Here is a 25,619-nt window from a genome sequence, read left to right as displayed (position 1 = left end):
CGTTAGGCAGGACAGGAAACAGCAAAGCAAAGATTTTCCCTTAGCGAAAAGGTGCTTGATATAACCCCGGTGAAAAGAAACATCTAAGCCTCTACCTGTACAAAATCACTGTTACAGTCATCATGCTCCATACTATATACATTTCTGCCAAACAAGCACTTGAAAGTCACTGTTACAACATCCAAATACAATGGTATTGCTGATGAGTGGGAAATAAAAATAGCCATTTAACCGCCTGCAAAAAACCTTTTTTTCCTTTCAATTCAGTGCTGAGGAAGGCAAAGGAGGAATGTTTTCTCGGTTACAGCCTGTACAAACTTCTCCTGTACAGAAATACAAATGTGAGACGCTTGAAGACATTTTTGCATATGAACATTTTACAGTCTAACTGCATCGTAACTTCCTCGCATACAGAAGCTGTATTCGTGTTTATCATGAATTAGGTTGAACATTCAAAGGATTTTTTTTTTTCCTGAGTTTGAATTGCTGTGACGAAAAGGGCCACTGAGATATATAGCGAGAGAAGAACCACAGACAGAGAGAGAGAGAGAGAGAGAGAGAGAGAGAGAGAGGTAGAGAAGATTGATAGAGACAGAGTGGGAAAAGAGGAAAAGAGAAAGGCAGGAACAGAGTTACTGTTGGTACACAGAGAGACAAAGAGAGCTGCTGTTTAGGTCCGATGAGGTTCAACTTTGAGTTGTGATGTGTGACACATGAAGAACAGAGTCTCCACTGTAGAGGATGCTGCCGGGGCGAGTATAGCACCATTGTAAGGGTTTGGTGAGAAGTTCCCACTCTGTCATGGTAAGAGGAGAATACCTGGAGAACAGTATTGCTGCTGTTAAGACAACTTTAGTGTCAACCGTTCAAAAAGAACAAAAACAAAACAGCACAAAAGACATAAATACAAACAAAGCTTGTTTTTCAGTGAACACTGGCGGAGGCTGACCGTCTCAACAACCCAGAGAGAGGGTTTGTCACAAAAGTAAAATTAAATAATAAAAAAAAAAAAAACATCAAAAACTACAACACAGAGGACCACCTCTACTTAGTACTGTCCTTCCTTGGCTGCTCGTCAGTTGTACATTTGTCAGTCATTTCCTGGCAAAAATCAACCGTTACCGTCTGGTTGGATTTCTCCACGGAAAGCCCCGACTTTGTGTACAAACTGGCGTCTCGGCCATCCATATCTCCGTCTGCCCCGTTTCTGACGGCCGAGTCGGGCTCGCTTTCTGAGGGGCCGGAAGACCCGTGGAAGCTGGGCTCCGGAGTGGCCGAGCCCGAGTGGGTGGTGAGGTCGATGCTGGTGGTGGTGTTGGGGCTCGGGGCGGGCTTGGGCTCGTGGGCGGCGTTGTTGCCGGCAGTGGAGTTGGCGGGCCGTAGCACGGGGCAGTAGTGGTGTAAAGACTGGACCTGCTCGGGGCTCAGCTGGACGTCCCTGCACACCTCCTGCGACAGGCAGGAGAAGTTCTCCCACAGCTCACCCATACATGCCTTCAGCTGGTTCCTCTCTGTCAGCAGCTTCTCCTTCTCACACACCTGCACACAGAATATGACTCACTTTAAAAGGGGACCTGTGTGCCGTATGTTATCTCATTACGCTCATCCTTCTGATGTAATTGGTAACAAACAATTTATCCCATGTGAAAGACCCAAGCTAGACAAATATAGTTATAATATATTGTGTAGAATTCCAGGAAATGCAACGAAAAATACCAAATTGTTTTTTGCCAAATTTACGTCTCTACCACTTTCCAAATCAAACCCACACCCTTGCCAGAAGGCACTCTGACGGTGTGAAAATGCTGATGGAATGGGGCTGATCTAAACAATGCCCGCCCATCTGAGAGTATCACATCCTGTTCAGGTGGTGGTTGAAGAATGTGTTACTCCTGGTGACAAGGTTTCTCATGAAGAGAGTGGAGTCTCATGGACAGATGACGGTTGATGACAGTTGGTGTCGGTGGAAGGAGTTGACTCACCAATTTTCTGATCTCGCACTCCAAGTTCATGATGCAGTCGAGCTTCCTCTTGCGGCAGCGCTGCGCCGCAATGCGGTTCTTACTCCGCCGCCTCACGTCATGGATAAACTCGAGCTGCTCCGAGGTCAGTTTGTGCATTTTCACCAACATTTGGAAGTCGTTCCGTGGAAGATTTGTGATTTGATCTACAGGGAAAGGCAGCTTCACCTGGAAAAGGAAGGAGAAGACATTGTCATTTATTTATTATCGAGCATTACGGTGGACGGAAGTTTCCCATACAGTTAATGTATAAAATACTAAGTTCATCTTTCTTTTGTACGGCGTCTCGAGTGTCTAAAGAGTCTCCTCTTGTCCCTCTTAGCTTCAATCGATACAGCTCACATTTCACTCACAAGTGACTCCCAAAGACGGTCTCTGTGATGTAAATGTATAACAGTATTAGTAAAGTGCATATAAGTCAAAAAAATTCAGTAGCACTTTAGAAGTCTATATCTATTGTGGTAGCACACTGGACTTCCACACTTTGGAGCCGCAGCGATTCACATGAAGAGAATTTACGAGGTGCAGTCAATGTATCTTTGTGCCTGCTACAGTTACCACATTTGACCACAAGATGGCAAAAGAGCACTGCTCAACATGCCTCACAGAGCAGGACTTGCCTCATTTTTAACATGTAGCACATTCTCAAACAGAGGGGAAAAGGTGATGCAAGAAAAGAGTCCCTCTCCATCTGTCCCTTAGCACCTGGAAAGGTGCCAGTATGACAGATTGAGGGGGGCAGTGAATTGTCAACCTGATCCAAATCAGTGTCAGGTGATTTGTGGGGCGCGAATATCTGCACTGGCAAGTAGCAGCAGTCTTCTTGGGGGCCATAGAACAAAAGAATTAGTGGAATAAATGCAGAAGTGATTTGGCGGTGCGGACCAAAATCAGAAAGCCGCGTGTTATTTCTTCACTGATATGACAACATATCAAGGTTGGATGTGTTTATTCTCTGCTTCTCAGTTTGGAGAGCAACAATAAGTCAGCCTCTCTCCCTCAGGTGATGGCAAACCTTATGATAAGCACATCATAGGCAGATCCACCCCAGCGTATCTGTGTACACCAGGGAGCTGTAGCTTTAGGCAGCAAGTGAAGCAGTGGAGGCGTAACAAAGAGCCAGGGGAAGACAGCCGGAGAGCTTGGCAGAGATGAGAGGAGCTGCAGCTCTCTTTCTCCTCTCGCTTTCGCTCTCCCTCCCTGTGGCTGCCTCTGCAAAAATTGCAGGAAGAACAAAGTCAAACAAAGGAGGAAGACAGGAGAAAGAGGAGCAGTGATGCGACTCCACACTCGCGCTGCTCGAGCAGGACCAGATGCTCCCCGGGACCCTTAACCGCTCAGATGACTGCAGGCAGAGGCTGCAGCAGAGGCGGCTCGGCTCTGTGTCTCCACCAGACTGTGCACAGCGGTGGCTGACGCGTCACCTGGTGTAAACGCCGCACTCAGGGGGATAAAGCAAGGTGCCTACTCATGACAGAATCCAAATCTAGATGTCAATCTATCCCTGAGAGAGAGAATGGCTTGAGTTTCCTCATTAGACGCGCAGCCCTCTGAGCTGCCAGGAGCCCTACTTCTCATCTCAGCTCGACATCTGCATGCAGACACATGAATAAATAATGGCCCGAGCTTTCAAGGCCATACTCAGCTCTAGCTACTTTGCCAGGGCATGACAACTCCAGCCTCAAAGAGAGGCGTGGGGAAAGATATAAAACATCAGTGCGAGCTGCCAGCTTCATCTAAAGCAGAAGAGAAGATGACTCTGTTTGTTATTAGATTGCTTGCGTACCATAATGCACAGCAGCTACAGAGGTGTGAGCTTTTCCACCGCAGGATCAAACCAGGCTTCAAAAACAAGGAGGAAGGAGACGCTGCGACCTTGTGTGATGATTTCTTTCCCCCCCCCATGCACCAGTCACTGGTACGCAGGGGGGCAGCTAAATTTAGCCGCTCCACCGCGAGAACCAGTTCAGCAGTAAGGCTGGGATGACAGAGTGCTCTCCAACAGCGGTCATAAATTCACAGCCAACTGTTCTGGATTTACATTTGTTTCTCAATTCTCCTCATTCTTCCCTTTCTCTGGGTCATTATGCTACAAATGGGGTACAGAGTGAAAAGTAGGGCTCATCTGTTACCAGGACCAGCGCTGTGCTGGGCCTCAGGCCCGACACTGCGCGTCGTTGTATTTAACACATAGACGTGAGATTGATATTGCTCTTCTGACCTCACTCACGGAAAGAAAGCAAATAAACCTATTTCTCAAAAATGTTGCATTAAAATGACACATCATTTTGGTAAAATATTGTTGCATGCTCGTAAAAATGATCTAATCCAATCCTGATGGATGTTGGTGGAGGACCCGGACTGGGGGGGGGTCACTGTGCTCTGCACTCACCTGCAGTCTCTTGACCTGCTGTGAGGCTTTAACATTCACTTCATTCCCACAAAATCACTTTCTCTTTTGGCAGAAATTTCACACAAAGGCTCTGTGGCTATCAGCACAGTTATTTTCTCTGGCAGTTTGCTTTGCTTCATGCTATCTCAGTAATTAACCCTGTTACATTTCACATTGTAGACGGGATTGTAAAGCAGCACCACACATGCATGTAGAGTCAGATCTTAATGACGATAATGCTGGATAGTTCAGTAGTAACTGTTCTTTCCCAGGGTTAAGTAATAATCTGATAAACAAACTTGCTGAATGATGTAATCATGAATAATACCAACCTGTATGTACTAGGTTCATAAAAAGCTTTATTTATGTAAGAAGCATTTAGTGTCATGTGGATTTTTCCATGGCTATCTCCGCTGATGCTTTTTACTTTACTGGCAGCAGCAACTGCAGTTTGTTTTTAGTAAACATGAGAAGAAATGGGTAGTTATAACTAAGAAAATGTGTCAAACTTAATCAACAGAAAATCCAAAAACCAACACCAACCAACACAAGTTGCAGTACTGGACACACTGTTTGATTGCCAAGTTATTTCTGGGAATTTGACTGCAAAAACACCACAGCACTGGCCTCCGAGCTGCAACGATGGAGCCAAAATAAACATGACGAGAATCTCGCAGATTACCACTGTTAGGTAGCTGGACCCAGCACTAGCACAGGATGCAAGGCCCTGCAGGGGAATAGAGTCGTTTCTGCGCCCCAGCTGGCCCTTAGGGCCCATGTACTGCGCAGTTTGCTGTAACTCAGCTGTAGCAGCATCCTGGGGATCTCCACTCTCTCCTGATCTCACACTACACACACTATATTCTTCTTTGATGAAATCAGAGTGTTAAAATATCTCCTCTGTTTGCTCCTTTGTCCTGCTCCAATCCAGGAGCGATTTGGGTGGTAATGAAGAGGCACTGGATCTCATTACCTTGTTACTACAATTTTGGAACATGCATCGAGCTAGATAAATATAGAGCTTTAATAAATTACCCATAGTGAAAGGGTAACATCACTTTAAAAGGCACCAGTTACTAAGATCTGACATGTATTATCACTATTGCATATGACTGAAAACAAGTAAACAGCTCCATGGCCTACATTATGAATGGGAAATGGGACTCAGATCACAGCCACATCATATCTGGAGTAGAGCAAAGGTTCTCCGGTATTGTGCAAGGGTAGCGAACTGATATTAAGGTCTGTGTACTTCCTGTCACACGTTCATTGTATTTCATGTTTCGTCTGATAAAAAAAACAAACAAAAACAAACAATGTGCTGATGTGTTAGGACTACTTCCTCATTCCTCCCACTCGCTCTGATCAATATTTGCACTGCTGTGGCCAGACGATACACTGCAATAAGCTCAAAGCCTACACTACAACCAGGAGCTGGAGCTCACAGAGACAGACGCAGAGAGACAAGGAGACAGACTGAGGCACAAATGGTGCCGTGTAGAGAATCATGACACATCCTCAGCTGAGATGCAAGGTGGTTGCACTGGCAAGGTCTCAGCACTCAAATTCTCCTTCAGCGCCGTCCAATCCAGGTGGGATTGTGGCAGCCTACACAACAGAAACTGTGACATTTGTGATTGCATGCTCTAATCTCCTCACTGACTTGAGACCTGTCATGTGCTTCTGCTGGGAAGCCATAGCAAAAGAGCTCAAATCAAGGCCATTAAAGTACGCCTTTACGACACTGAGGTGTTGTAAACTATGATAAAATAAGATTAGCTAACATTAGCCACCACACTGGAGTGTTTTGTTGCTATTGGATTCAGCTTTTATATTATTATATTTATTTGGCAAGTATGGGACAATGGTGAACGCTAAAACATAGTGTGATACTACCACAAGTACAGGAGAGTCATAAAGTTAGTGAACTGGCTCAGTAATATCCCAGTAGTTACCCAGTGACATCTAAGTTTCCTTTAATTGATTATGAATTCAATTTTTTATATTGTGTGGCAATTCTGGGATAGTGATAAATGCTAAGACATTAGCAAGTAATAAAGAGTCATAAAGTCATTAGCTTACGTTAGCATACATAAACTCCAACTGACAGAACTTGTACTAAGTCCAGACTAAAGCCATCATTTTTATCTTATTTCTAATTTCTTATTTAAAATTTCACCCCTGTAGGAAGAGCTAGAGCTCCGTCACACAACACATGATTTTCTTGCAATATAATTAGAGTTAATTCCATCAATGCTGTTGCGTAGGAGGTAAGTCAGACTTCCACTGTAGCAGTATACATTACTGCTGACATAATAAGTAGGACCAATTTACTCTGAGACTGAAACCACAGTGAGAAAATACATCAAAATCCTCTTGGGACACTTCGGTCCAACTTGGGTCCAACTTGGGTCCAACTTAGGTCCAACTTTACATTTGTAAGTGAAGAATATATTTATCTTCCATGTGCTGTCTGCCGTGTGAAGCTGTTAATTGTGCTCTACACAGATATGGCTCATATGAACGTAACAGCCCATAACCACAGAGCAGGAGCTGCCCAGAGACCTCAAGCGACTCTGGCTACCTTGAATGACTAGGCTTTGGAAGGACAGGCCTGCACTTTAACAACTTCCTTCCTCATTGGGATTCACTGTGTCCAGTCCGCGGGCCTAGGCTCCAGCTATTTTTATCAAAGCTGCTTTCCCCCTCTGCCATTTGCTCTGCAAACACAGTGAGGCCAGCCTCCTCCCTGTGTTTGTTTGTATGGCCGAATTACAGAGAGGGCTGGTAGGAAAAAGAGTGGTCCAGGAAGCATGAGGTAGCATTTCTTCACCACATAAAGACCAGGGGGGGGGGGGGGGGGTGTAAGTACCTCTCTGTGACCTCCACCATAATGCCAGTGCAATAAACTGTAGAGCAGGAAATGTTTCAGGGAAACATTCATTCATAGAGACTCTTATCAACAGCCTGTGATAGTGAGTGGAAAGCTGGCAGATAACCCTGTATAAGAGATTTGACAGAGGATACTGTGTGGAGTAATGGAGCGCTCACAATGGCTGACACATACATACATACCCCCACAGAGAAATGACATGGGGAACTGAAATGTCTACTAGTCATTTTGGGCTGTAGCTCAGCGCTGTAAATCAATCCCACATAATTTACAGCAGAACGTTCAGCAGGCTCTTCAAAGGCCCATAAATCTGATGGCGATGGGTGTTGTGTGCCATGCTACGAAGGTAATAATTACACATTACTGCTGAGCCTCTTTATCTTGCAGCTCTAGTTGTGCAGTGGAACTGAATTCTTTCCAACGGAAAAGCACAATCCTGTCATGTAGCTCCAGCCCTTGCAACACACCGACTTTCTCTGTAAATCTGATCACCATGGCAACGCACCACTTTCTCCCTCTCTCCCTTTCTACTCCCTCGGTGCACTTAGAACAGCCCCCTCCTCCAAGCTCATCCAGAATAATTCTGCCTACCAGGGTCGAGCCAGAAGTTGTAAACATTCGGGGATTAGCCCAAACCTAGGGGGGGGTCCGGGGGCATGCTCCTCCGATTTATGGCAGCTATATACACTATTTTTCAAGCTATTTGAGATAATAGAATACCTAAAGATCTGTATTTCATTTGGGAAAAACATGATAGTTGCCCAGGAAAAAAACGTAGAGCCTACATCCTATTTTGTATCTAACTGCTCTCCAACTATCTTCATCATTCTAAAACATAACACCACAGATGTTGAGGATGACTCATTTTCACTCGCAAAAACTGTGTGATGTTACTATTTTCAAGTTACATAACATAGGTAGGGTCAGAATTTGGCGTAAAAGGCATTACTAATCCTGAAACCTATTTTTGTTAATACTACGCACATTTGAATCCAGCGATGTTTGAAGCTTCGGACGTCATCAGTCACATGATTATTCTTCATTTGACTTACTTGATTTGCTCAGGCATAATGTATTGAAACAGTGCCTTTCTTGTTTCAGGAGTGAAACAAGCTTCGGAGCTTCGGGAACTTCTGCCCATCTCTACTAGCGAGCTATCCACAGCTGATATTAGCTAGCTAACCAGCAATCCATAATAATAGAACTTTTGCTCCACTGATTTGCCGATCTAGTCAAAGTGCAGTTATTTTAAAAACCGAAGAGATTCTGGGCTTTTGAGAAAACATTCGGGGCTGAAGTCAAAGAAGCCTCCCCCCACCGCTCCGCCGTTGCTGCCTACACCTCAAGCAAGCGTCACTGAAAGTAATATCACAAGAGTCAAGATAGCCTGGTGATATCATGGAGCCTTCTGGAGCCAAAAGGTCACAAGTTCAAGCTCTGCAGCAGCCACCTGCGATGTCACAGTCCAGAGAAAGACATGTGACCGGCATGGTGGTGCAGTGGATAGCACTGCTGCACGGGAGGTAGAGCAGGGTAGAGTGGGTTCAATCCCTGGCTCCCCCCCATTCACATGCTCCCAATGGAGGCCAGCACCTTGCATGGCAGCTCGGTTGCCACCAGTGTGTGAATGTGTGTGCTGTACAAGTTATTGTAAGCATTTCAAATCCCAACCCAGGGATAAAAGAACTCCTTTTCCAAGCTCCTAACAGCATTTAAGAGCTATTTTGGAGCTACGTTTTCACCTGACAGCAACAGAAGGCCTGAGATTCAGATGGAAATTTTAGTCATTAAAGTGATTAAACAGCAGCGCTACAAGGAAGCAAAGCTATATTTTGTGAATTGATTTTATCGTCTTTCAGGTGGGAAATTTGCTCATTCCGATGTTATTACACCTGCGTTGTGCTCCGTCTGTGAATTACAGGGTCCCTCACTGATCTTTACCTGGTAAACAACAACAATCGTCTAGTCTGCAGCTTGGAGTACGTCTGCCCATGTGGATTATGGGAGGATGATTAGAGGATTGGCTATTCATCCTTGTCAGCACTGTCGAGCTGCGCTACAGTCTCGTTATGAGACCGAGCTGAACCTCTTACCCACTCACATTCAACTCCCTGCAACTGCCGCTCCATTAAAACTTTACGGCCATAGCACATCACAGATGTAATGTATTGGTTGTAATCCCTTGGTGACACACTGTATACCTTCACTGCGGCTGGGCATCACAGCTAATTGTCGATAGATCAGAAATGTCAGATGTCGGCTAGGCTTCTCTGAGAATAAGCATATGTAAATGTATAGAGGTGGATTATAGATATCAGTGTTTCTACTGGGATAAAATGAGCTAGTTAGGCTAGTTGGCGCTGGCAGGGAGACAGACTGAGCCTGAGGGAATCACTTCAGAGGGCAGTTCTACCCTTCAATCGCCTGCCGTGCTTCTCTCACACAAGATGATCGACCAGTCACAGTCTTAAAAACATCGTAGCCTCCTACATTTAGACTGTCCTTGTGCATTTGGGCTCACATACACAGACTCATTACACAGATCTCCAGCAGTGCATAAAGCAGATTAATAATATCAAAGCACATCTGTGCCCTTTGGTGGTGTTGTAAATCTTGTACTGAACACTCCTGCTTCAATTACATGATGATTTAATGACTGCTAATGCAGACCTGGAGAGCAGGCCACTGTGATATAATTAGCCATGGTATGCTGAAATTGAGTGAGATGGCTACATTGTGTGTTACATGTTAAAGACAATGTTTTACACTCACCTCTGGCCCTTGCTCCTGTACATGGCAGGACTCGCTGTCTCCCTCTGAGAAGGAGCCTGATTCGTCACTGGAGTTGATGCCGTAGGACTGCTCACATTTGATCTTGGGCCGCACCTGGTTAAAAAGGGCATCCCCTCCCACACTTTGCTCCTGCTGGTCCACATTGAGGCAGCGTGCCACGTTGGAGCATGGCGAGGAGGAGAATTCAAACTGGGGCAGGCTGCAGGGAGAGCCTCCGCTGCCGTCCTCCGCATAGGAGTACGAGGAGCAGGAGCTGGAAGTCCTGGTGCGTGTCTCACAAGGCGGCGAGCGTGGGCATACTTTGATTGGCACTGGGCAGCTGGTGTTGGGCCGTGGGCGGCACAGCATTGGGGGCTCAGAGGAGGTGGTGCTGGGAGAATAGGTCTGGGAGGTGGGCAGGGACTGGCTGGCTCCAGCCCACACGCCCTTTGGCATGTGCTCAGTGAGCTCCATCTCCAAAGAGTTCCCACCAGGGTAGGAATGCGCTGGGGTTCCCAGACGGTTGCAGGCCCCTGAGGAAAATATGACACTACGGCGGTCTATCTCAACTTCCTGTTTGCAGACCCCATCGCAGGAAGCGGACTTGAGGGACAACCCTGCAGGGAAATCGTCCACGTCCTTTGGGGATGTAACAGACAGACCCAGCTCCCCAGTGAAAGGGCTGAAGTCTTTTTTGTGATCTCCCTGAGAGTTTCCTTTGTCCTGGGGGCAGACAAGTCTGTTGGCGAATAGCTGCTGTGATGTGTTGGGCAGACTGGGGAGGTCCACCCCTTTCTTGAAGAAGGCTCGGAGGCAGGATGGGGACTTCGTTCTCTTGGTTCTTTCCACAGATATGGGGTTATCCATCTCCATGGCTATCACACTGTCCTTATTCCTGATGTCCTGCTCATCCCCTGACAGGCACAATGAGATGGCCTCTTCTTCTGCCTGTGGTTCAACTTTGATCTGTGCCAGAGGCAGCCTGCCCTGACCCGGCACTGCCGCGCTAACGCTGCTCTCCTTTAATGTGCTTGGAAAACCTGAGGTACTGGTGTGTGAGGAGGTGTCATTATTGTGCTTGTTGCAAGCCCACTGGTATTTCCTGTACTTGGGGCATCGTGGCAGGTCTGACGCTCCATGCCGATCAAAGTCCAGCCGGCCATCCATGAAGTTACTGGGCATAGCTATTGCTAGCCTATCATCATCAGGGTGTCGAAAGGAGGAGAGGGTGTCAGCACACCGCCGCGCCCTGGGGGAGGTGGGCCTTTCCACCTCTGACTGCATGATCTCATCCTCTGAGTTGTTCGCCTCCGCTGCCACCTTGTGGCAGAGCAGCACGCCGTCCTCCTCGCTGCGCAGCTGAGCTTCCAGGAAGCGAAAGCACGAGTCCTCGAGGTTGTGCATACGCAGGAATTCGGCACAGCGGATGACCTCCTGGATGTTTTCTCTGCTGAGTAACAGCTTAGCAGTGTAGGCAAACTGCAACAATGGGGCGAATCCCCTGGCAGTGACCTGCAAAAAAACAGGGAAATTGCCAGCATTACCATCAGTACAGCCATTGTTCAGAGCACTTGGAGTGTGGTGAGACAACCCGACAGCTCCAACGACCACAAACAAACACTGTTAAGTACCGGTTAATCTTTTTATCGGGTCAGCACTGAAAATTCTACACAGCCGTAAATAAGAACTGGTACTCTGGGGATGTTGGCAGGTTGCGTGTCCAACCTCATGTTCATAATAACAATCTGTGGGACATTCCAGCAGTCCACCACTGTCTGCTCTGTGGTCATATTGTTGGTTTTGCCTACACAAGCGTGTTGCTGGAGGCCAAATGATGGTCATTTTTAAAAAGGAATCATCAAAGATCTTTGTGACTTGTTCAGGGAATTAAAACTCAGTTCCAGGAGCTTTGATACTGATACCAAGCTAAGACTTTTTTGAGACCTTACATGAGAAACACTTTTTAAACAAAGGAAGTCAAAGTTCTTATTAGTTAAATATCATTTAAAAACAAGAAGCCTAAATAAAATGGTCTAAATCTCCAAAACTGTGATTTAAAACAGGAATTATTTGATCACTGAACCATTAAAAAGATTACGAATCTGACTACACATCTGATGCCAGATTTTGGCACTTGACAGTAAACTTTTGGTGCTATGAACCAAATATTGAGATTTGATACCCAGCCCTTATTATACCTGGGACCTTCAGTGAAAAAACTGCTTTGCTACCCTTTTTGCCTTCACAACACTGACATAAACATGTCTAGCAATGCTCTGTGCTGTAAGAGCTCCTCACTTTCAGTGTCGGTGCCCTGCATCCTCAGGTCAACTGCCTGTAAAGCCTAATGGTTTGTAAGAGTACGGCTTATCCCCGTCGTGGCCATGTGGCGCAGGATGATAGAAGGAAGCCTTCCATTTAGACTTAATGCCAGATAATTAGGTAAACTCCTGAGCCTGCAGAAGTCCAGGCTGCCCTCTGCTGCTGTTGTCACTGAGCACACAGACGAGAGAAAGGAGCCAGAGGAGCCGGCTTTAATACAAGGCTTGTCTGCTGTTTGGAGATCAGCAGGAGATTCACACTAGGTTGCGTTCATTACTTTACTCAGGCTCTAGCACCCGATCCCTGCAGTTATATCCTAATGCATTGTCTGGTGACAAACACATTACTGTTAGGTGCTCAGGGAATGCAATCAAATCACACACAGAGAAAAGGTGCGCTCTCAAACGCAATAACAATGGCTTCACTTTGAATCTGGGCTGGTATTGTTTGCTCTACAAAGCACCTTTTCAGAGGCTGAGTGATGTAAAGTCTTTCTTACAAGACTTAACAGAGGCTCGCAGATGTAGGGAGCGAGCAGCACAATGTGGTTTTAATGAGCCCACTGTTTACTGATTGTTTTGCTGCCTTTGTTGTGGAAAACGATAAGATGAATTACCCTAGGTGGAACGGCATTATGTGAGCACTACAGCAGCTTCCAGAGGTCCAGTGGTCTCTGCCAGACACCTCACTCGTAGGATTTTCCCTCCTAAGTAATCATGCTTCAAGAACCACAGAATTTGCTATGTGGATTTTTCCGCTTAGAAAAATAACTACTAAGCAGTATGAGGAAACACACATATGTCAGTGAAAAATAGCTTGAGGTCATCTGAGTGAGTCTAAGAATGTATTAAATCATCTGGTTTTGTGGATTTTCAGGAATAATAAGCATGTGCATTGGGTGGCTGTTTTTTTAGGTTTAAACCTAGTAGATTGATTCTTTATTGACTTCTTCCTTGTTCACAAACATTCTGTGTGAAATTAGAGATAATACATGCTACAGGCTCAGAACTTGACAGCACAAGGGAGGATGTGTCTGTGACAATTTGAATTGGCACATCAACTGTACTAAATTGAATACAAATGCATTTTAGGGGTAATTTAAAAGCTATTTTAACATTGTTCAATTGTTGATTTGTAATGTCTATAGATACATTCTGCAAGTCTCTGGAGGGATGAACAGAATTCTTGCAAAATATTCCCTCATTTGGTGTTTTGATGATGGTGGTGGAGAGTGCTGTCTAAACCCGTTGCTCCAAAACCTCCCATAGGTGTTCATCTGTGTTGAGATCTGGTGACTGAAAGCCACAGGATGAACCCCTTGAGATATATCATCCTGTTTTCACGGAGGTCACATCACTCTCGAAAAGCTATAAATAAATGTGTTTCTTATTTCATACTGTAATTGCAGCACTGTGAAGTGAGGCACTAACAGCTATCACATCTTTCAATATTTCTTTCAGCTGTCCTGCGAAAGCTTGAAATATTTTCCGATGGGTTTATAAGTGAGTACTTGTCGCCCTGTTACCTACATTGCCAATGCAGTGGTGACAATATTTGATCAACCATGCTATAAAAAGCAAAGTAAATATACACTTGCATAATTATTTGCTGTTGGTATGTCTGATTTTGTGCTTAAATCTTAATTCTCATGTTAATTTCACTTTCACATCTTATTACAGCCAAATGTTTATGATGCAAATCATCATACCTGCACCAGTCGTAACAGATGTTAACAGCGTGATATGCTAAATACACATCTGTTTGCATACAGTTTATAAGGTGTAATGAAACTATAAACAGTGTATTTTTTTTGATCTGCAGGGTGCACTCAAGCCGGGTTGAACCTCCACCCTTCTTGTATTATCCACAGGCGGCAGCCTCCCAGCATGCCTCTGGTCTAAAGCATCTTGCAGTGAGCTCTGGCTAACAGACAGTGCAACAGCACCGAGCATATCAGTCATTGTTAAGTGGAAGCTGCTGACTCCATATCTGTGAGGGGGGGGGGTGGCGTGTGTGTCTTTATGAATGTGTGTGTGTGTGTGTGTGTGTGTGTTTGTGCTAGAGTAAGTGGGTGGGTGGGAGTGTGTGTGTCTGAGTGTGACGGATTGGGGGGAGGGTAGAGGCTTTGACTGGACTATCTGCTCTACTGATGAGCACAGCACATCCATGGACATACACACACACACACACACACACACACACACACACACACACACACACATTTCTGTACTTGCTGCAATAATGAATCCATTGAATCTGAATCTCACTCTCTTTGTCACTATACATTGCCTGATGGACTGTCTGAATGGAATTGTCTGAACCTTTAGGCTGATTTGATATTTTTCTTTCTGCATTAAAGGGGTACCCCAGAGATTTACTATTACACGTCCATAAAACTGGGGGACTTCAGAGACATAGATTAGAAAACAAATAGCCAAAATCTGTGCAGCAGAGGCTGAGATATCCTGACTTTTAGTCCCTAAACCAATCTCCCAAAATACTGGATCCTATATTTCCTGTAATGCAACCAATAGCATCTTTTCATTTGACCCTCCTGGTAAATGTCCTCGTCTTGTAGTCTCCAAGCTGGATTTATACACTTTTCAAATTATAGTATTTTATTAAGTAAAGTGCATCATACAAAGTCAATGGAATGATGCAAGTGGGTGCAAACAGTTGTAAATTTGCTCTAGGTGGTGCAAATTAAGGCAAAGAGTCACACTATGGAGTTTATTGTGTTAACCCTCTTAGCATGTTTCATTTTGTGTTTTTGAAGTAAAAGTATTTTACAGCAAAGGGTTTCAACAGACAGCTCCTGCGTAATGTTCCTCAACATTCATTGTCTTTTTATGTATATTGCTGTGGATCTAATGCACTTCTTATTGTATGACTCGTGTGTGGAGGATTGACACATACATTAAGATTCTATTCACATATACAGCACACACAAAAACAACAAAACACAAACCTTCTAGCAAACCTGAGCAAATGTAAACTTAAATTACTGTCTCTTTTCATGACCACGCACACACACACACACACACACACGCACACAGTTAGGTGCTGTAGATCTAGCCATGCCGACTGTCATGGTGAGGCAGTGGTAGCTTAAATGAGGCTGGGTGGCGGGTCGGCTGCATCCAGGGCTGCTGATAAACAGCAAAGCTGCTAGAGGAAAAGTGCTGAGCGTACCAGGGATCTATTTTCAGCTAGCATCAGCAGCTGCTGCCTGCACCATATGTGATTACTCCACTGTTACAACCAGCACAACAGCCTAATGAAGGAAAGCGTTAAGGGAGCGACACAGGATGGAGGGAGGGAGGGGGTAAATACTGAGGGAGGATGGACGGAGCAGAGAGGAAAATCAGAGAGGAAGGGAGACGATCACAATGCTGGAAACAAACTGTTAAAGGAAGAAGATGATGAGGATAGGGAGGATACACAGAGTGTTTCCTGTTCATTAGCTGGCTTCCATGACATTTGAAGCATTTCAGCTGTTAGCAGCACTTAGTGTATGAGTTAAAACAATGAGAAAAACTCATCAACTTGACAGACTGGGGCCATTTTAGGCTAACACAGCCCTGCTCTGCGTTTGGAGTGGCCAGGCTATACCATTACAGGACAGGAAATTACAGGCAGTGGCCAATCACGGACCCAGACAATTCGCATGACATTTCTTGGAAGGCTGCCAAATATCCTTTCATAAACAGGCTGAGCAATACCACACCACCCTCCCCTCTCCTCCCTAAATCCCTCTCTCTCTTACCTCACCCAGTGCTTCTCTCTTACATCGGCCTTTCACCTCCGTAGAAGAGAGGGCTAATTTATGCAAATGTGCTTCAGTGAATTCCTGCATGTCATGCATGCTAATGAGGACATGGCAGGGCATGACAATGGAGTGCTTCCCCACGCAAGAGAACACACTCCATCTCCATTGGAGGGGGCAGCCACCGCTTTAATATCAGATCTGCTGAGTAACCTGAAATTAACCTTGTGTTCGCAGACAAACAATAAGGAGCCTGAGTCACGCCACTGATGGGAATGAAACAGGCGCTGTGCTGTACACTGTCATGACGCCATTATGGGTTAAGCTGTTATGGTGGAGGAGATGACAGGAAATGTGCAGGGACAAAGGAAAGCCTTTTATAAAGACAGCTTAAGCAGACACACGGTAACTTACGAACTGTCCCACAGCTTGCATTGTAAATACATTATAGTGAGAAATGGATGATCATTACCTGGCTCAATGTCAGGTCAAGTCTGATATGACGAGCTATTTGCATCACATTAGAGTGACTTTCTACCATACCTGAGATTTTGCACATTCCATACCATCGTATTTAAGATTTTATTTTATTTGTTTTCCTACCGTCTGCTTTTGTTGCTGCCAAAAGTTTCATTACTGCTGCATGCTAACACATCTGTACTCTGCACTGTAATACCAAGCAACAATGTAACATTACACGCAACCTATAAAAAACACTGTAATTATATATTTCCATATGTGTCAACCTTCACACGACGATATACAGTATATATTTGATAAGTCAATACTGGCCTACCGCTGTATCAGTCAGGCTCTAGTATCTAAGTCAAATAGGACAGTAAAGGCACTGGATCTGTACATAGTAAGATTTAATGCACACTAGAATCAGTGTTAACAACACAAAGAGGTGGTAAGCACAGTAAATATGTTTCCACATTGATGTTGAGAGAATATAAGGAAAGTGTCATCCTCAGTGACAGCAGACGCTCAGACACTCCTGGTGCTGAGCAGTGGGTAAGTAAACCTCCCCCTGACAGTGGATTAAATCAGATACTGCGCGTCCTAATGCTCTCCCAGTGCAGCTTACTGTACAGGCCAGACACTGGGCAGGACATGACCCCGCCTCTACACTGTTTACGAAACAAGAAGATTGTGTTTGGGCTGGTTGTTTCTGAACGTACAAACATCAAATCGTTGAATTTGTCGAACTTTATATGTGCCAGAACTAAAAAAGCATTACACCTCTTTTGTTTACCATGCTCGTAGTATGGAAGGCTTGTCAGCGCAGACGGATGAAAGTCTGTGTATTGCTTTCATTAAGGGGGATGTTCGCTGCTTAACTGTGCCGGGATTGGAGGTTAAATACTAAGAGCATAAACATTCGGATCACACCACAGGCCGACGCCCGGCAGGCTGGCTGCTCAAGATGCTCCTCTAACCAGCCTCTCACACTCAGACAAAGACCCTGCATTTCCTCTGTCAGCTTATGATATGAGATGTGTCTGTGTGTTGACAGAGAAAGAGAGACCCCCTGCCAGACCAAGGGGGTTGGGTATTAGTGCCAGTACTCCCACCGGAGTGTATCACTCCTCTTTACGCCACTTCCTCTTCATCTTCCACCACCCAACCCCCATCTATATGGAAGGCGGGGCTATGTCCCTGCATGGCTCCTGGCTCCCACCATCTGTCTAATCGGCTGTATTTGTGTGATCGTGTCCTGGCCACGCACTTGGTGTGGGGCCAGACTAAGTGAGGCCCCCTCAGATTAGCCAGAATTGTGCAGGTTGAGCCCCGATCAACTGTTTGACCTGAGGTGGTGGACGGACGTTACTCACCAACCCTTCTAAACCACCACAAGAGCATTACATTTTCCTGTCTCTGGTCTTTCTCAAACTCAAGACTTTTTAGTTATGAAGCATGAAGTTCAACAAGTTCTCATACCTAAACACCAAAAACAGGTCTTTTGGCTGTGTCTATGGTTAAGGTGTGGTTAAATGTGGATAGCTAGACCTACTGGGTTAAGGTAAGGGCACCATCAAGTTGTTGTCAACGGTGTCTGACACAGTGCTGACTCAAGCATCCACCCCGAGGTTTTTGGACTGCTGTAACAATGTCCTAGTCAGGTAAATGTAAACATATGTCACTTGCACTTGAAAGGGCAAAGAGTTCTGTCATTTTGCTGATGAGGCCAGTCTCCCATTGTCAATTGTGTTTGGCCCAAACCAACGTGTCTGCCTCAACAACTACTGGCTAGGTTGCCAATGCATTTGTTTTTGAAAATATATGATGATGATTGGGGGCTCCTCCTGGCTGAACGGAGGTTCACATGATGTGTGGAGTCTTGAGTCTTTTTGTGAGTGTTTTCTTTCGGGATGAAAAATGTGCAGCGTTCCGTGGCTCATGACTAAGGAAAGAACTGACAAACAGGAGGTGGTTTGAGGTCTGTGAACCAGCGCCCTGCTGAATCACAGTGCTGCCTGCTCCCTTTTTCCAGAATAGAAATCAGAGAGGGCACAAATGGTAGCACTGATGATCCGCCACCTTCTCTCCAGTTCTCCAAAATGATTCACTGATGTAATAACGATAAATTACGTTTCTGCTGCAATTTAGGAATAACAGTCCAATGTACAGTAGTGAGGATTATCCAATTCTCAACATCAGCCTCGGACAGGAGAACAAAAGCAACATGCTGCGCTGATAACTAGCTGACAGCACTATGCTGTGATCATGGTATTGAGGATTGAGTCACATCTTTGCACTCAGTTCCACTATATGGAGGTCTTTTCTGTTTGTCACAGTGAAGACTGCTACTCTCCAGTGAAGTGCTCTCTTTAGAATTCCTCTCCCTGGCTTGTGTTTGTTGCACGCTGATTCTTATGAATCCCCCTTTGTTCTTACACTCACAAGAAATACGATGTAGAGAAACACTGTGTGTGTGTGTGAAGCCTCTATCGTCCAACATGGATGTTGTGCTTGTCTGTTCCTTCCCCCTGCCGGCTGGCCCGGAGGACAGCATCGCTGAGATAAAGCGGGATTGTTTTGTTCCCATGATGTGACGGCCAACAAAGCCCCTTGATGAAACTGGCTGCCCCTCTGCAAGCCCACAATCACATTAGATATAGATGATGTCACTCATCCATGCCAATGGCGACTCCAGGGGCAGCGGGGCCATGAGAGAGGAGTGATGAAGATGGTGGGGGAGGTGGTCTTGTTTTCACATTTCATCTGCACCAACCTCCCCCCTATTTTCCCGAACGCCAGTCGAGGTTCTTCCAATTTGCCCTTTGTTTCACATAGGTGGCCGCCTTCGATGGCTGCTGGATGAGTACACTACACGACTGGAGGCAGACACACGAGTGTCACTGAAGTGTTGCTAACCTTGCACACAGACACAGACCAGTGAGGGTTGAGCAGACCCAGCCCACCCCCTCCCCACATCACGACGGAGCTCAGACACGAGGCAGGGATGCGTCAGCATGCTTCAGTCACTAACCGTAAAGCAAAGGGTGACAGGGGACCTTAAAAAGCTTGACTGGCCACATCAATGAAATGACATTACTCCGTGATGCGGCTGACTTGTCTAGACATTCAAAATTCCACCTTAAATAGATGAATACGGTCACAAAAAGAACTATTAGTAAAGTAAATTCTGTTTCTAAGCCAATTTGTTGTTGGTCTTGTACTTGAGTATTTCCTTTTGCTGTTCAATACGAACATTCGACGATTCGTTCCTTTATTGCAACGTTTTATCGACGGGACGTTCAGGGTGACAGTGACCTTCAGTTATGTAGTAAACAAGCCATGTTAGCCCTCCGAGCTAATGCGTGCTAACTACTCTAACGACGGATCAGAAATGAAAAGTCAAAAGCCAGAGACTATATTGCATTAAAATGCTGTGAGCTGTAAATTCACCACTTCTAAGCAGCTGCCTCCGCCTCACTCCGGCTCATCCTATAGCTGAATATAGCTGAAGAAAATGCTGTTTTTGGGAGCCAATTGTCCAGTATCGGTCTAACAGGTGGGTGTCGTTTTTTTTGGTGTTTACTAGAGCACAATGTGTTTTACAAGATCACAAAGTTCTTCAAAGTTCTAGCCTATTAACTGTGCTCTCAAAATGCACCAGAATGAAGCATTTAACACCAGATATAAAAATGTTTTAATCGTTTTACGTCAAGACATCACCTCATTCATTTTCTACCATTGACACTGACACTTCAATTAGATTAGTGATCATGAAAATAATGGATTGGTTGTGCAGCTTTACACAGTATATGATTGTATTGGCAGGGAGTTGTTGAATATGATGTAGTTACCTCTAGTTTCCACTGTGACAGAATAAAGCCAATATATTCATTATATGTTGTTTTGCCATTTAGATAAAATAAAACTATATGAATTGTTCAAATTGATCAGGGATGGACAAAGGGAAGAAGGCTTGGTGAAACTCCCTCTCTGGCACATTAAAGAGTCATTGAAAGATGTTACTTTCCACACTCCATATCACACCTGAAACACACAGAAACTCATGCATTATTCATGCGTGCAGTGAGTGAATAAAAGGGATGCTGCTTTGAGCATCCAGGAGCTGTTCCCCGCAGTCACTCTTTGTTAAGGAGGGGGGAAAAAAAGCCCCTGATGCTCATTTTACAAAAGATGACAATCTGACGGTGACTTCTTTTTCAATGAGCACGGAGACAACGTCGCTTGACAGGCGTTACTTCATTAATGCATGCTGGCCTCAGTGAGGAGCCACAGCTCCACAGCACATGCAGGATGTGCCCCAGTTTTCAGCAGCACATGTATGTATGTATGCACATGTGTGTGTGTGTGTGTGACATCAATATGTCAGAGGGGTACTTTCATCATGTGTTCAGTGGAGGAGCTCTGACGGGGATCAGTTGAAAGTGACAGTGTGAGAGCTGAGGTGAGCAACAGTGAGGAGTGTTGCTGAACCCGATGATCGCTGAGCCCGAGGTGGCGTTAATCTTGCCAAAATTCTACCTGCTGCCGACAACGGCGGCTGACAGGTGCTAATTGGCAATCACAGCCCTTTGTGCTCGGTACTGCACTTTTTCACACCTTTCACTGAGGCTTAATTCTCCAGTGAATGATAGATCAAATTTAAACACTGTTTTACTGCCATCCTCTCACATGACTGCAAATAGACAAGGAAACAAAAATAACACAAAATAAGGTTAGGGTTAGATTTTTGGAAATTGCCCTCAGAGAGGGCCTAAATAAAATAAAAAATATTACTTCTAATTTTGTAATAATGTTCTCTAAATAATTCATTAGTGGTATTACAGTGGACACAGTACACTGTACTGTAATTTCTAGGGCTTTGTTTGTGGCCATAATTTGAATTCTGAGCTATGTTTTTTGCTTGAGGTGGAGGGCTGTAGTCCAGTGGTCACAGTTCATCACTGTGTGTGGCTATGGATGCAGGGGGAAGGTGCAGGGAGTCTGGTTAGTATTGCTTTTGTACCGAGTTTTAGTGCTGCATTGTCTGAAAGTCAATAGCATTTCCACCCCTGCAAGAGAAAACTGTCAGGGAAACAACGCATTTGATGGACGTACCTCTTCCGGAAGGCTAACGACCAAGCCATTGTCGGCCTGGCCCACCAGCGCCTGGAGAAAATACTCGCTGCAGGCGGCCAGCACGGCCCGGTGCCCGCGGAACTCCTTGCCCTCAACCAGGACAGTCACATCGCACAGGATATCCTGCTTCCGCTGGTCGTTAAGGCAGAGGAGGATATTGGTACAATGAACCGTCGACTCATACACATACATGGGAGCTTCAGGCTTCTCATCCACGGACATTCCGCTCACGCCCTGTAAATAGAAGCACAACAGAGGGGGGTCAGCTTACAGCCGAGCCCAGCTAGCACATACCGCAGGGCTGACATCAGCCCTGGCGGGTCTGCTGCAGCCAGCCTCATGATTCAACACATATAAGCCTGACTGATTGCTGCTCTCTGCTTCATGTGCTAACTCCCCTTTAACATTTAAAAGCAAGCAGAAATTGTGCATGCCCCTGCTCAGTGTGGACCCATGAAACACATCCACACATAAATCACAAAGACTGACTTTGAGAGTACTCCACACATTGCCACTTCCACACTTCCCCACTCCCACTGCACATTCAAATCACATGCCCAAAAAAAACCCAGGTAGTTACATCAACAAATAAAAACAAAAGACCGGCTTTGATTTAAAAGCCAATTACATTTTAATTAAAGGTACACGAGAGAGAGTCCAGAGTAAAGTGTGCTGTACTTTTTGCTCTAGAGGTCCACATGTGTTTGTAATCTAAGGAGGACTCACTGTAAAGGTATGCTGAGCAGCTTGGCCACTCTCAGCAAAAGAACATCAGCTGAAGACGAGTGAGAAAATAAGTACAGGAGCAGCTTCTTCACAGAATAAGAACCCAACAGGAGGCCAGCACCTTGCATGGCAGCTCGGTCGGCATCGGCGTGTAAATGTGTGCGCGAATGGGTGAATGAGACCTCATCTGTAAAGCACTTTGAGAACCGTTAAGGTTGAAAAGTCCAAGTCCATTTACCAAATGACGATTTAGCATATAGCCCAAAGTTTTGAACTATTCCTTTAAAGGTATTAAAATCTATATAAGGGCCCCTCTATAAGACAGAGCCACCTTACCGTTTCAGTTTTTATTCATTTTCATTGTGTTCATTTTGCATTTACTCAAATAACCAAACAAACTAATTGCCACACAGACCTGGAGGCAAAATGGGCAACTGCCTCAGGCCCCCGAACCCTAAGAGGCATCAGGACAGTTTCCCAATCTATCTTTGGATTTACAGGAACACTTGTAAGAACAGCTGTCATCCCTGAACATCTACCCACGGCATTTAAATTGTCTGGTGTATTCAAATAAATAATATCAAATAAAGAGTTTGATGAGTGTGATGATCTGCTTTGGCTGCTGCTTTGTTGCCTGGCTGGAGTCAAGGTAAGTCAGCGTAACTCCACACTCAGCTCCGGGAACATAACAGCACGTTGTCCTGATTTTCCTGCCAAACGTTCCATCCCGCTCACCCTGTCATGACAGACATACAGCTATCTATCAGACACACACACACACACACACATACACACACATAACTTGCTCAAACAGCCTTTATTAGGAGATGAATGAAAGTGATGAATGCCATCACTTGCCATCTTTTTCTGAGTCTGTGGGATGCCTTTCCCATCATCCAGTGATTCTCAGGAGCCAGTGGATCTGGTATCCCCACACTCAGAAAAGATGGCGTAAGTGTGGAATGGTGCGAGTGTCACTACTAGTGCAAGTGTGAAAATGGAGACTGAGAGCCATCTTCAAATAGAACTTGCTCCCATCTCGTGAAAATAGCCCCTCACCGTGTAAATGGAAAGGGGCGGGGTGGAAATGCGAAGTGAAGGGGAGATCTCAACAATGTCCATGTTACATGGTTTTCCTTTTGAAGGCAATCAATCCAGTTGACAGTTCCCACAAAAACATATCGGAGTGCTGAATGAAATCATTGGATACGGTATTCTCTTTGTTTCCATGTGCCACAGTAAGCACTCATGCTGTAGACACCAGCACAGCCTTTGAAAAAACCTGCATCAAGTGTTTGGCACTATCACTGCATAACTGCTGCTCTTTTGTCCCGAAGGAACAATTGTATCAGGATAGAAAAGTCATTGTACAGAAGGTGAATCTCAGATATATTCTCAGACATAAGAATGTAACTGCTAACTGGAGAATTTACATGACAGGTTTTTAATCCATGAAACGGATGATGAAAGGTTTAAATGTGGAATAAAAATGCAGCGAGCGATCACGAGAAGAACAGTTTACAGTGCTACTCTTATGTTGGAAGAATATGTCATCCCTGACCACTTCCTCAATGTATGTATGTCACGTACATACTAGCTTTAATATCTTAATTCCACAGAAATTCCACAGATTATTGGACTAAATGCAAAACTGAACAATGTTGGAAAGATATAGCATCCCTTACCACTTCCCCAAAATAACCCTAACCCTAAACAGACTTTAATATCCGAATCCCAAGTCTAATCTACTGAATTGTACGGCAATAATTATTAATTACGAATCCAACTGAGCTGTAAAAACAAGCACATTTAAAGTATTTCTTGAATGCACTATAGGTTGCACACATTCAATTCTTGTTTCATTTAATTGTACAAAATATTAGGACTTTTATGGTAGACTTTTAGAGTTTATTCATAATCTAATTGGTGATCCCTTACAGATTCATTCTACCTGAGTTGTGCAGGAATTTTACTGAGCTTCGCCTCACACAACTGATTCAAAGTTTTTTGCAGTGCAAGTCTCGCAAAACATCTGGACAACACCCACTGAAATCAACTCAGCTGGAAGCCACACCAATAAGCCAACTTTAGTTTAAAGTGCTTTAGTGGCACCTTTTAAAACTCAAATGTCACAGCCATCCATATATAGGCCAGGTATTACAGATGAAATGTGCAAATGACTGCATGACCTATTTTTGACCTCAGGTTTATGAAGAAACTGATTTTGGGAGACAGCTGACACAAATAATCACCATCTTTGAAAAGCAGAATCAAAAGACTCACAGCCCAGTGAGATGTGCTTTTGTCCAGTCAGCTGCAAATAGGGATCATACGGATGTCTCAGCATAGGAGAGCCCTTGTCAATCATCTATTGACAACTATCTACTGTGCACCCTACTACATATGACGTCTGACACAAGCAAATGCGCACTGAGCATAGACCACAGTGAGGGAAGTGAAAATTGTGGGCTGGCTTTGCAGGGCTATAGTGAGTCATAATTGCGTTAAAGTCTTTTCACATTATGCCATTTGTAGATTCAGTTGTTTACCTGTGACAGAGTTGTAGTGATGATTTGACTGGAACAATCTACTGCTACAACAGGCAGTCTGGTGTGGGGGCTGTTGTGGAACAACTCCGACAGTCCAGACTTTCCTGTGGTTCAAGCTGGTCCAACTGTTGTATAGTTTGCTTATTTCCACCAAACATTTTTCAGTTGGCTTCCTCGTATAATGACCTGTCTTCCAAGAATAATGTTTCCAGATGCGGTTGCGAGGTTCAGAGCAATCCAAACACGCTATTTCTACCCTGGAATGCACATTCGCTTCATTTGGACTTCAGATGGTTTGTTGCAGTGGGAGGAAAATGCAGTGATGACACAAACACAAGGCTCACACACACAAATACAGCTCACACACACACCACAAAATAGCAGGTTGTGGCAGAATTCTGATGAGAAGTGTTGACGGATGCAAAAGATCTCTCTCTCTTTTTTTTTTTGACTTGCAGGGTCAGTTGACGGCAGCTCTTTCAGCCACACTAATACTGATGCTGCCAACCTTCTGGGTGAGTTGCTAACATTCCTGTGTAGATCAAAAGCACAGCGTGATGGTGATGAGTGCGCTCCAGCG

The 25,619-nt window shown here is 44.9% G+C and overlaps 1 protein-coding gene across 1 annotated transcript; it reads right to left on the bottom strand.

The window, feature by feature from the left end:
* Nucleotides 1–1,044: 1,044 nt before the first annotated feature.
* Nucleotides 1,045–21,992, bottom strand: bach2b (BTB and CNC homology 1, basic leucine zipper transcription factor 2b). The gene is made up of 4 exons (XM_070926063.1): nucleotides 21,744–21,992; nucleotides 10,079–11,590; nucleotides 1,983–2,189; nucleotides 1,045–1,539 (listed from the first exon to the last, which is right to left on the bottom strand). Exons 1-4 carry the CDS (start codon nucleotides 21,984–21,986, stop codon nucleotides 1,045–1,047), a joined length of 2,457 nt encoding a protein of 818 aa, XP_070782164.1. The 5' UTR covers nucleotides 21,987–21,992.
* Nucleotides 21,993–25,619: the final 3,627 nt, after the last annotated feature.

Source organism: Enoplosus armatus, chromosome 19, assembly GCF_043641665.1.
Source record: "Enoplosus armatus isolate fEnoArm2 chromosome 19, fEnoArm2.hap1, whole genome shotgun sequence".
NCBI lineage: Eukaryota > Metazoa > Chordata > Actinopteri > Centrarchiformes > Enoplosidae > Enoplosus > Enoplosus armatus.
Note: the sequence above shows the minus strand (reverse complement) of the source record. Positions and strands in the feature narration are given on the sequence as shown.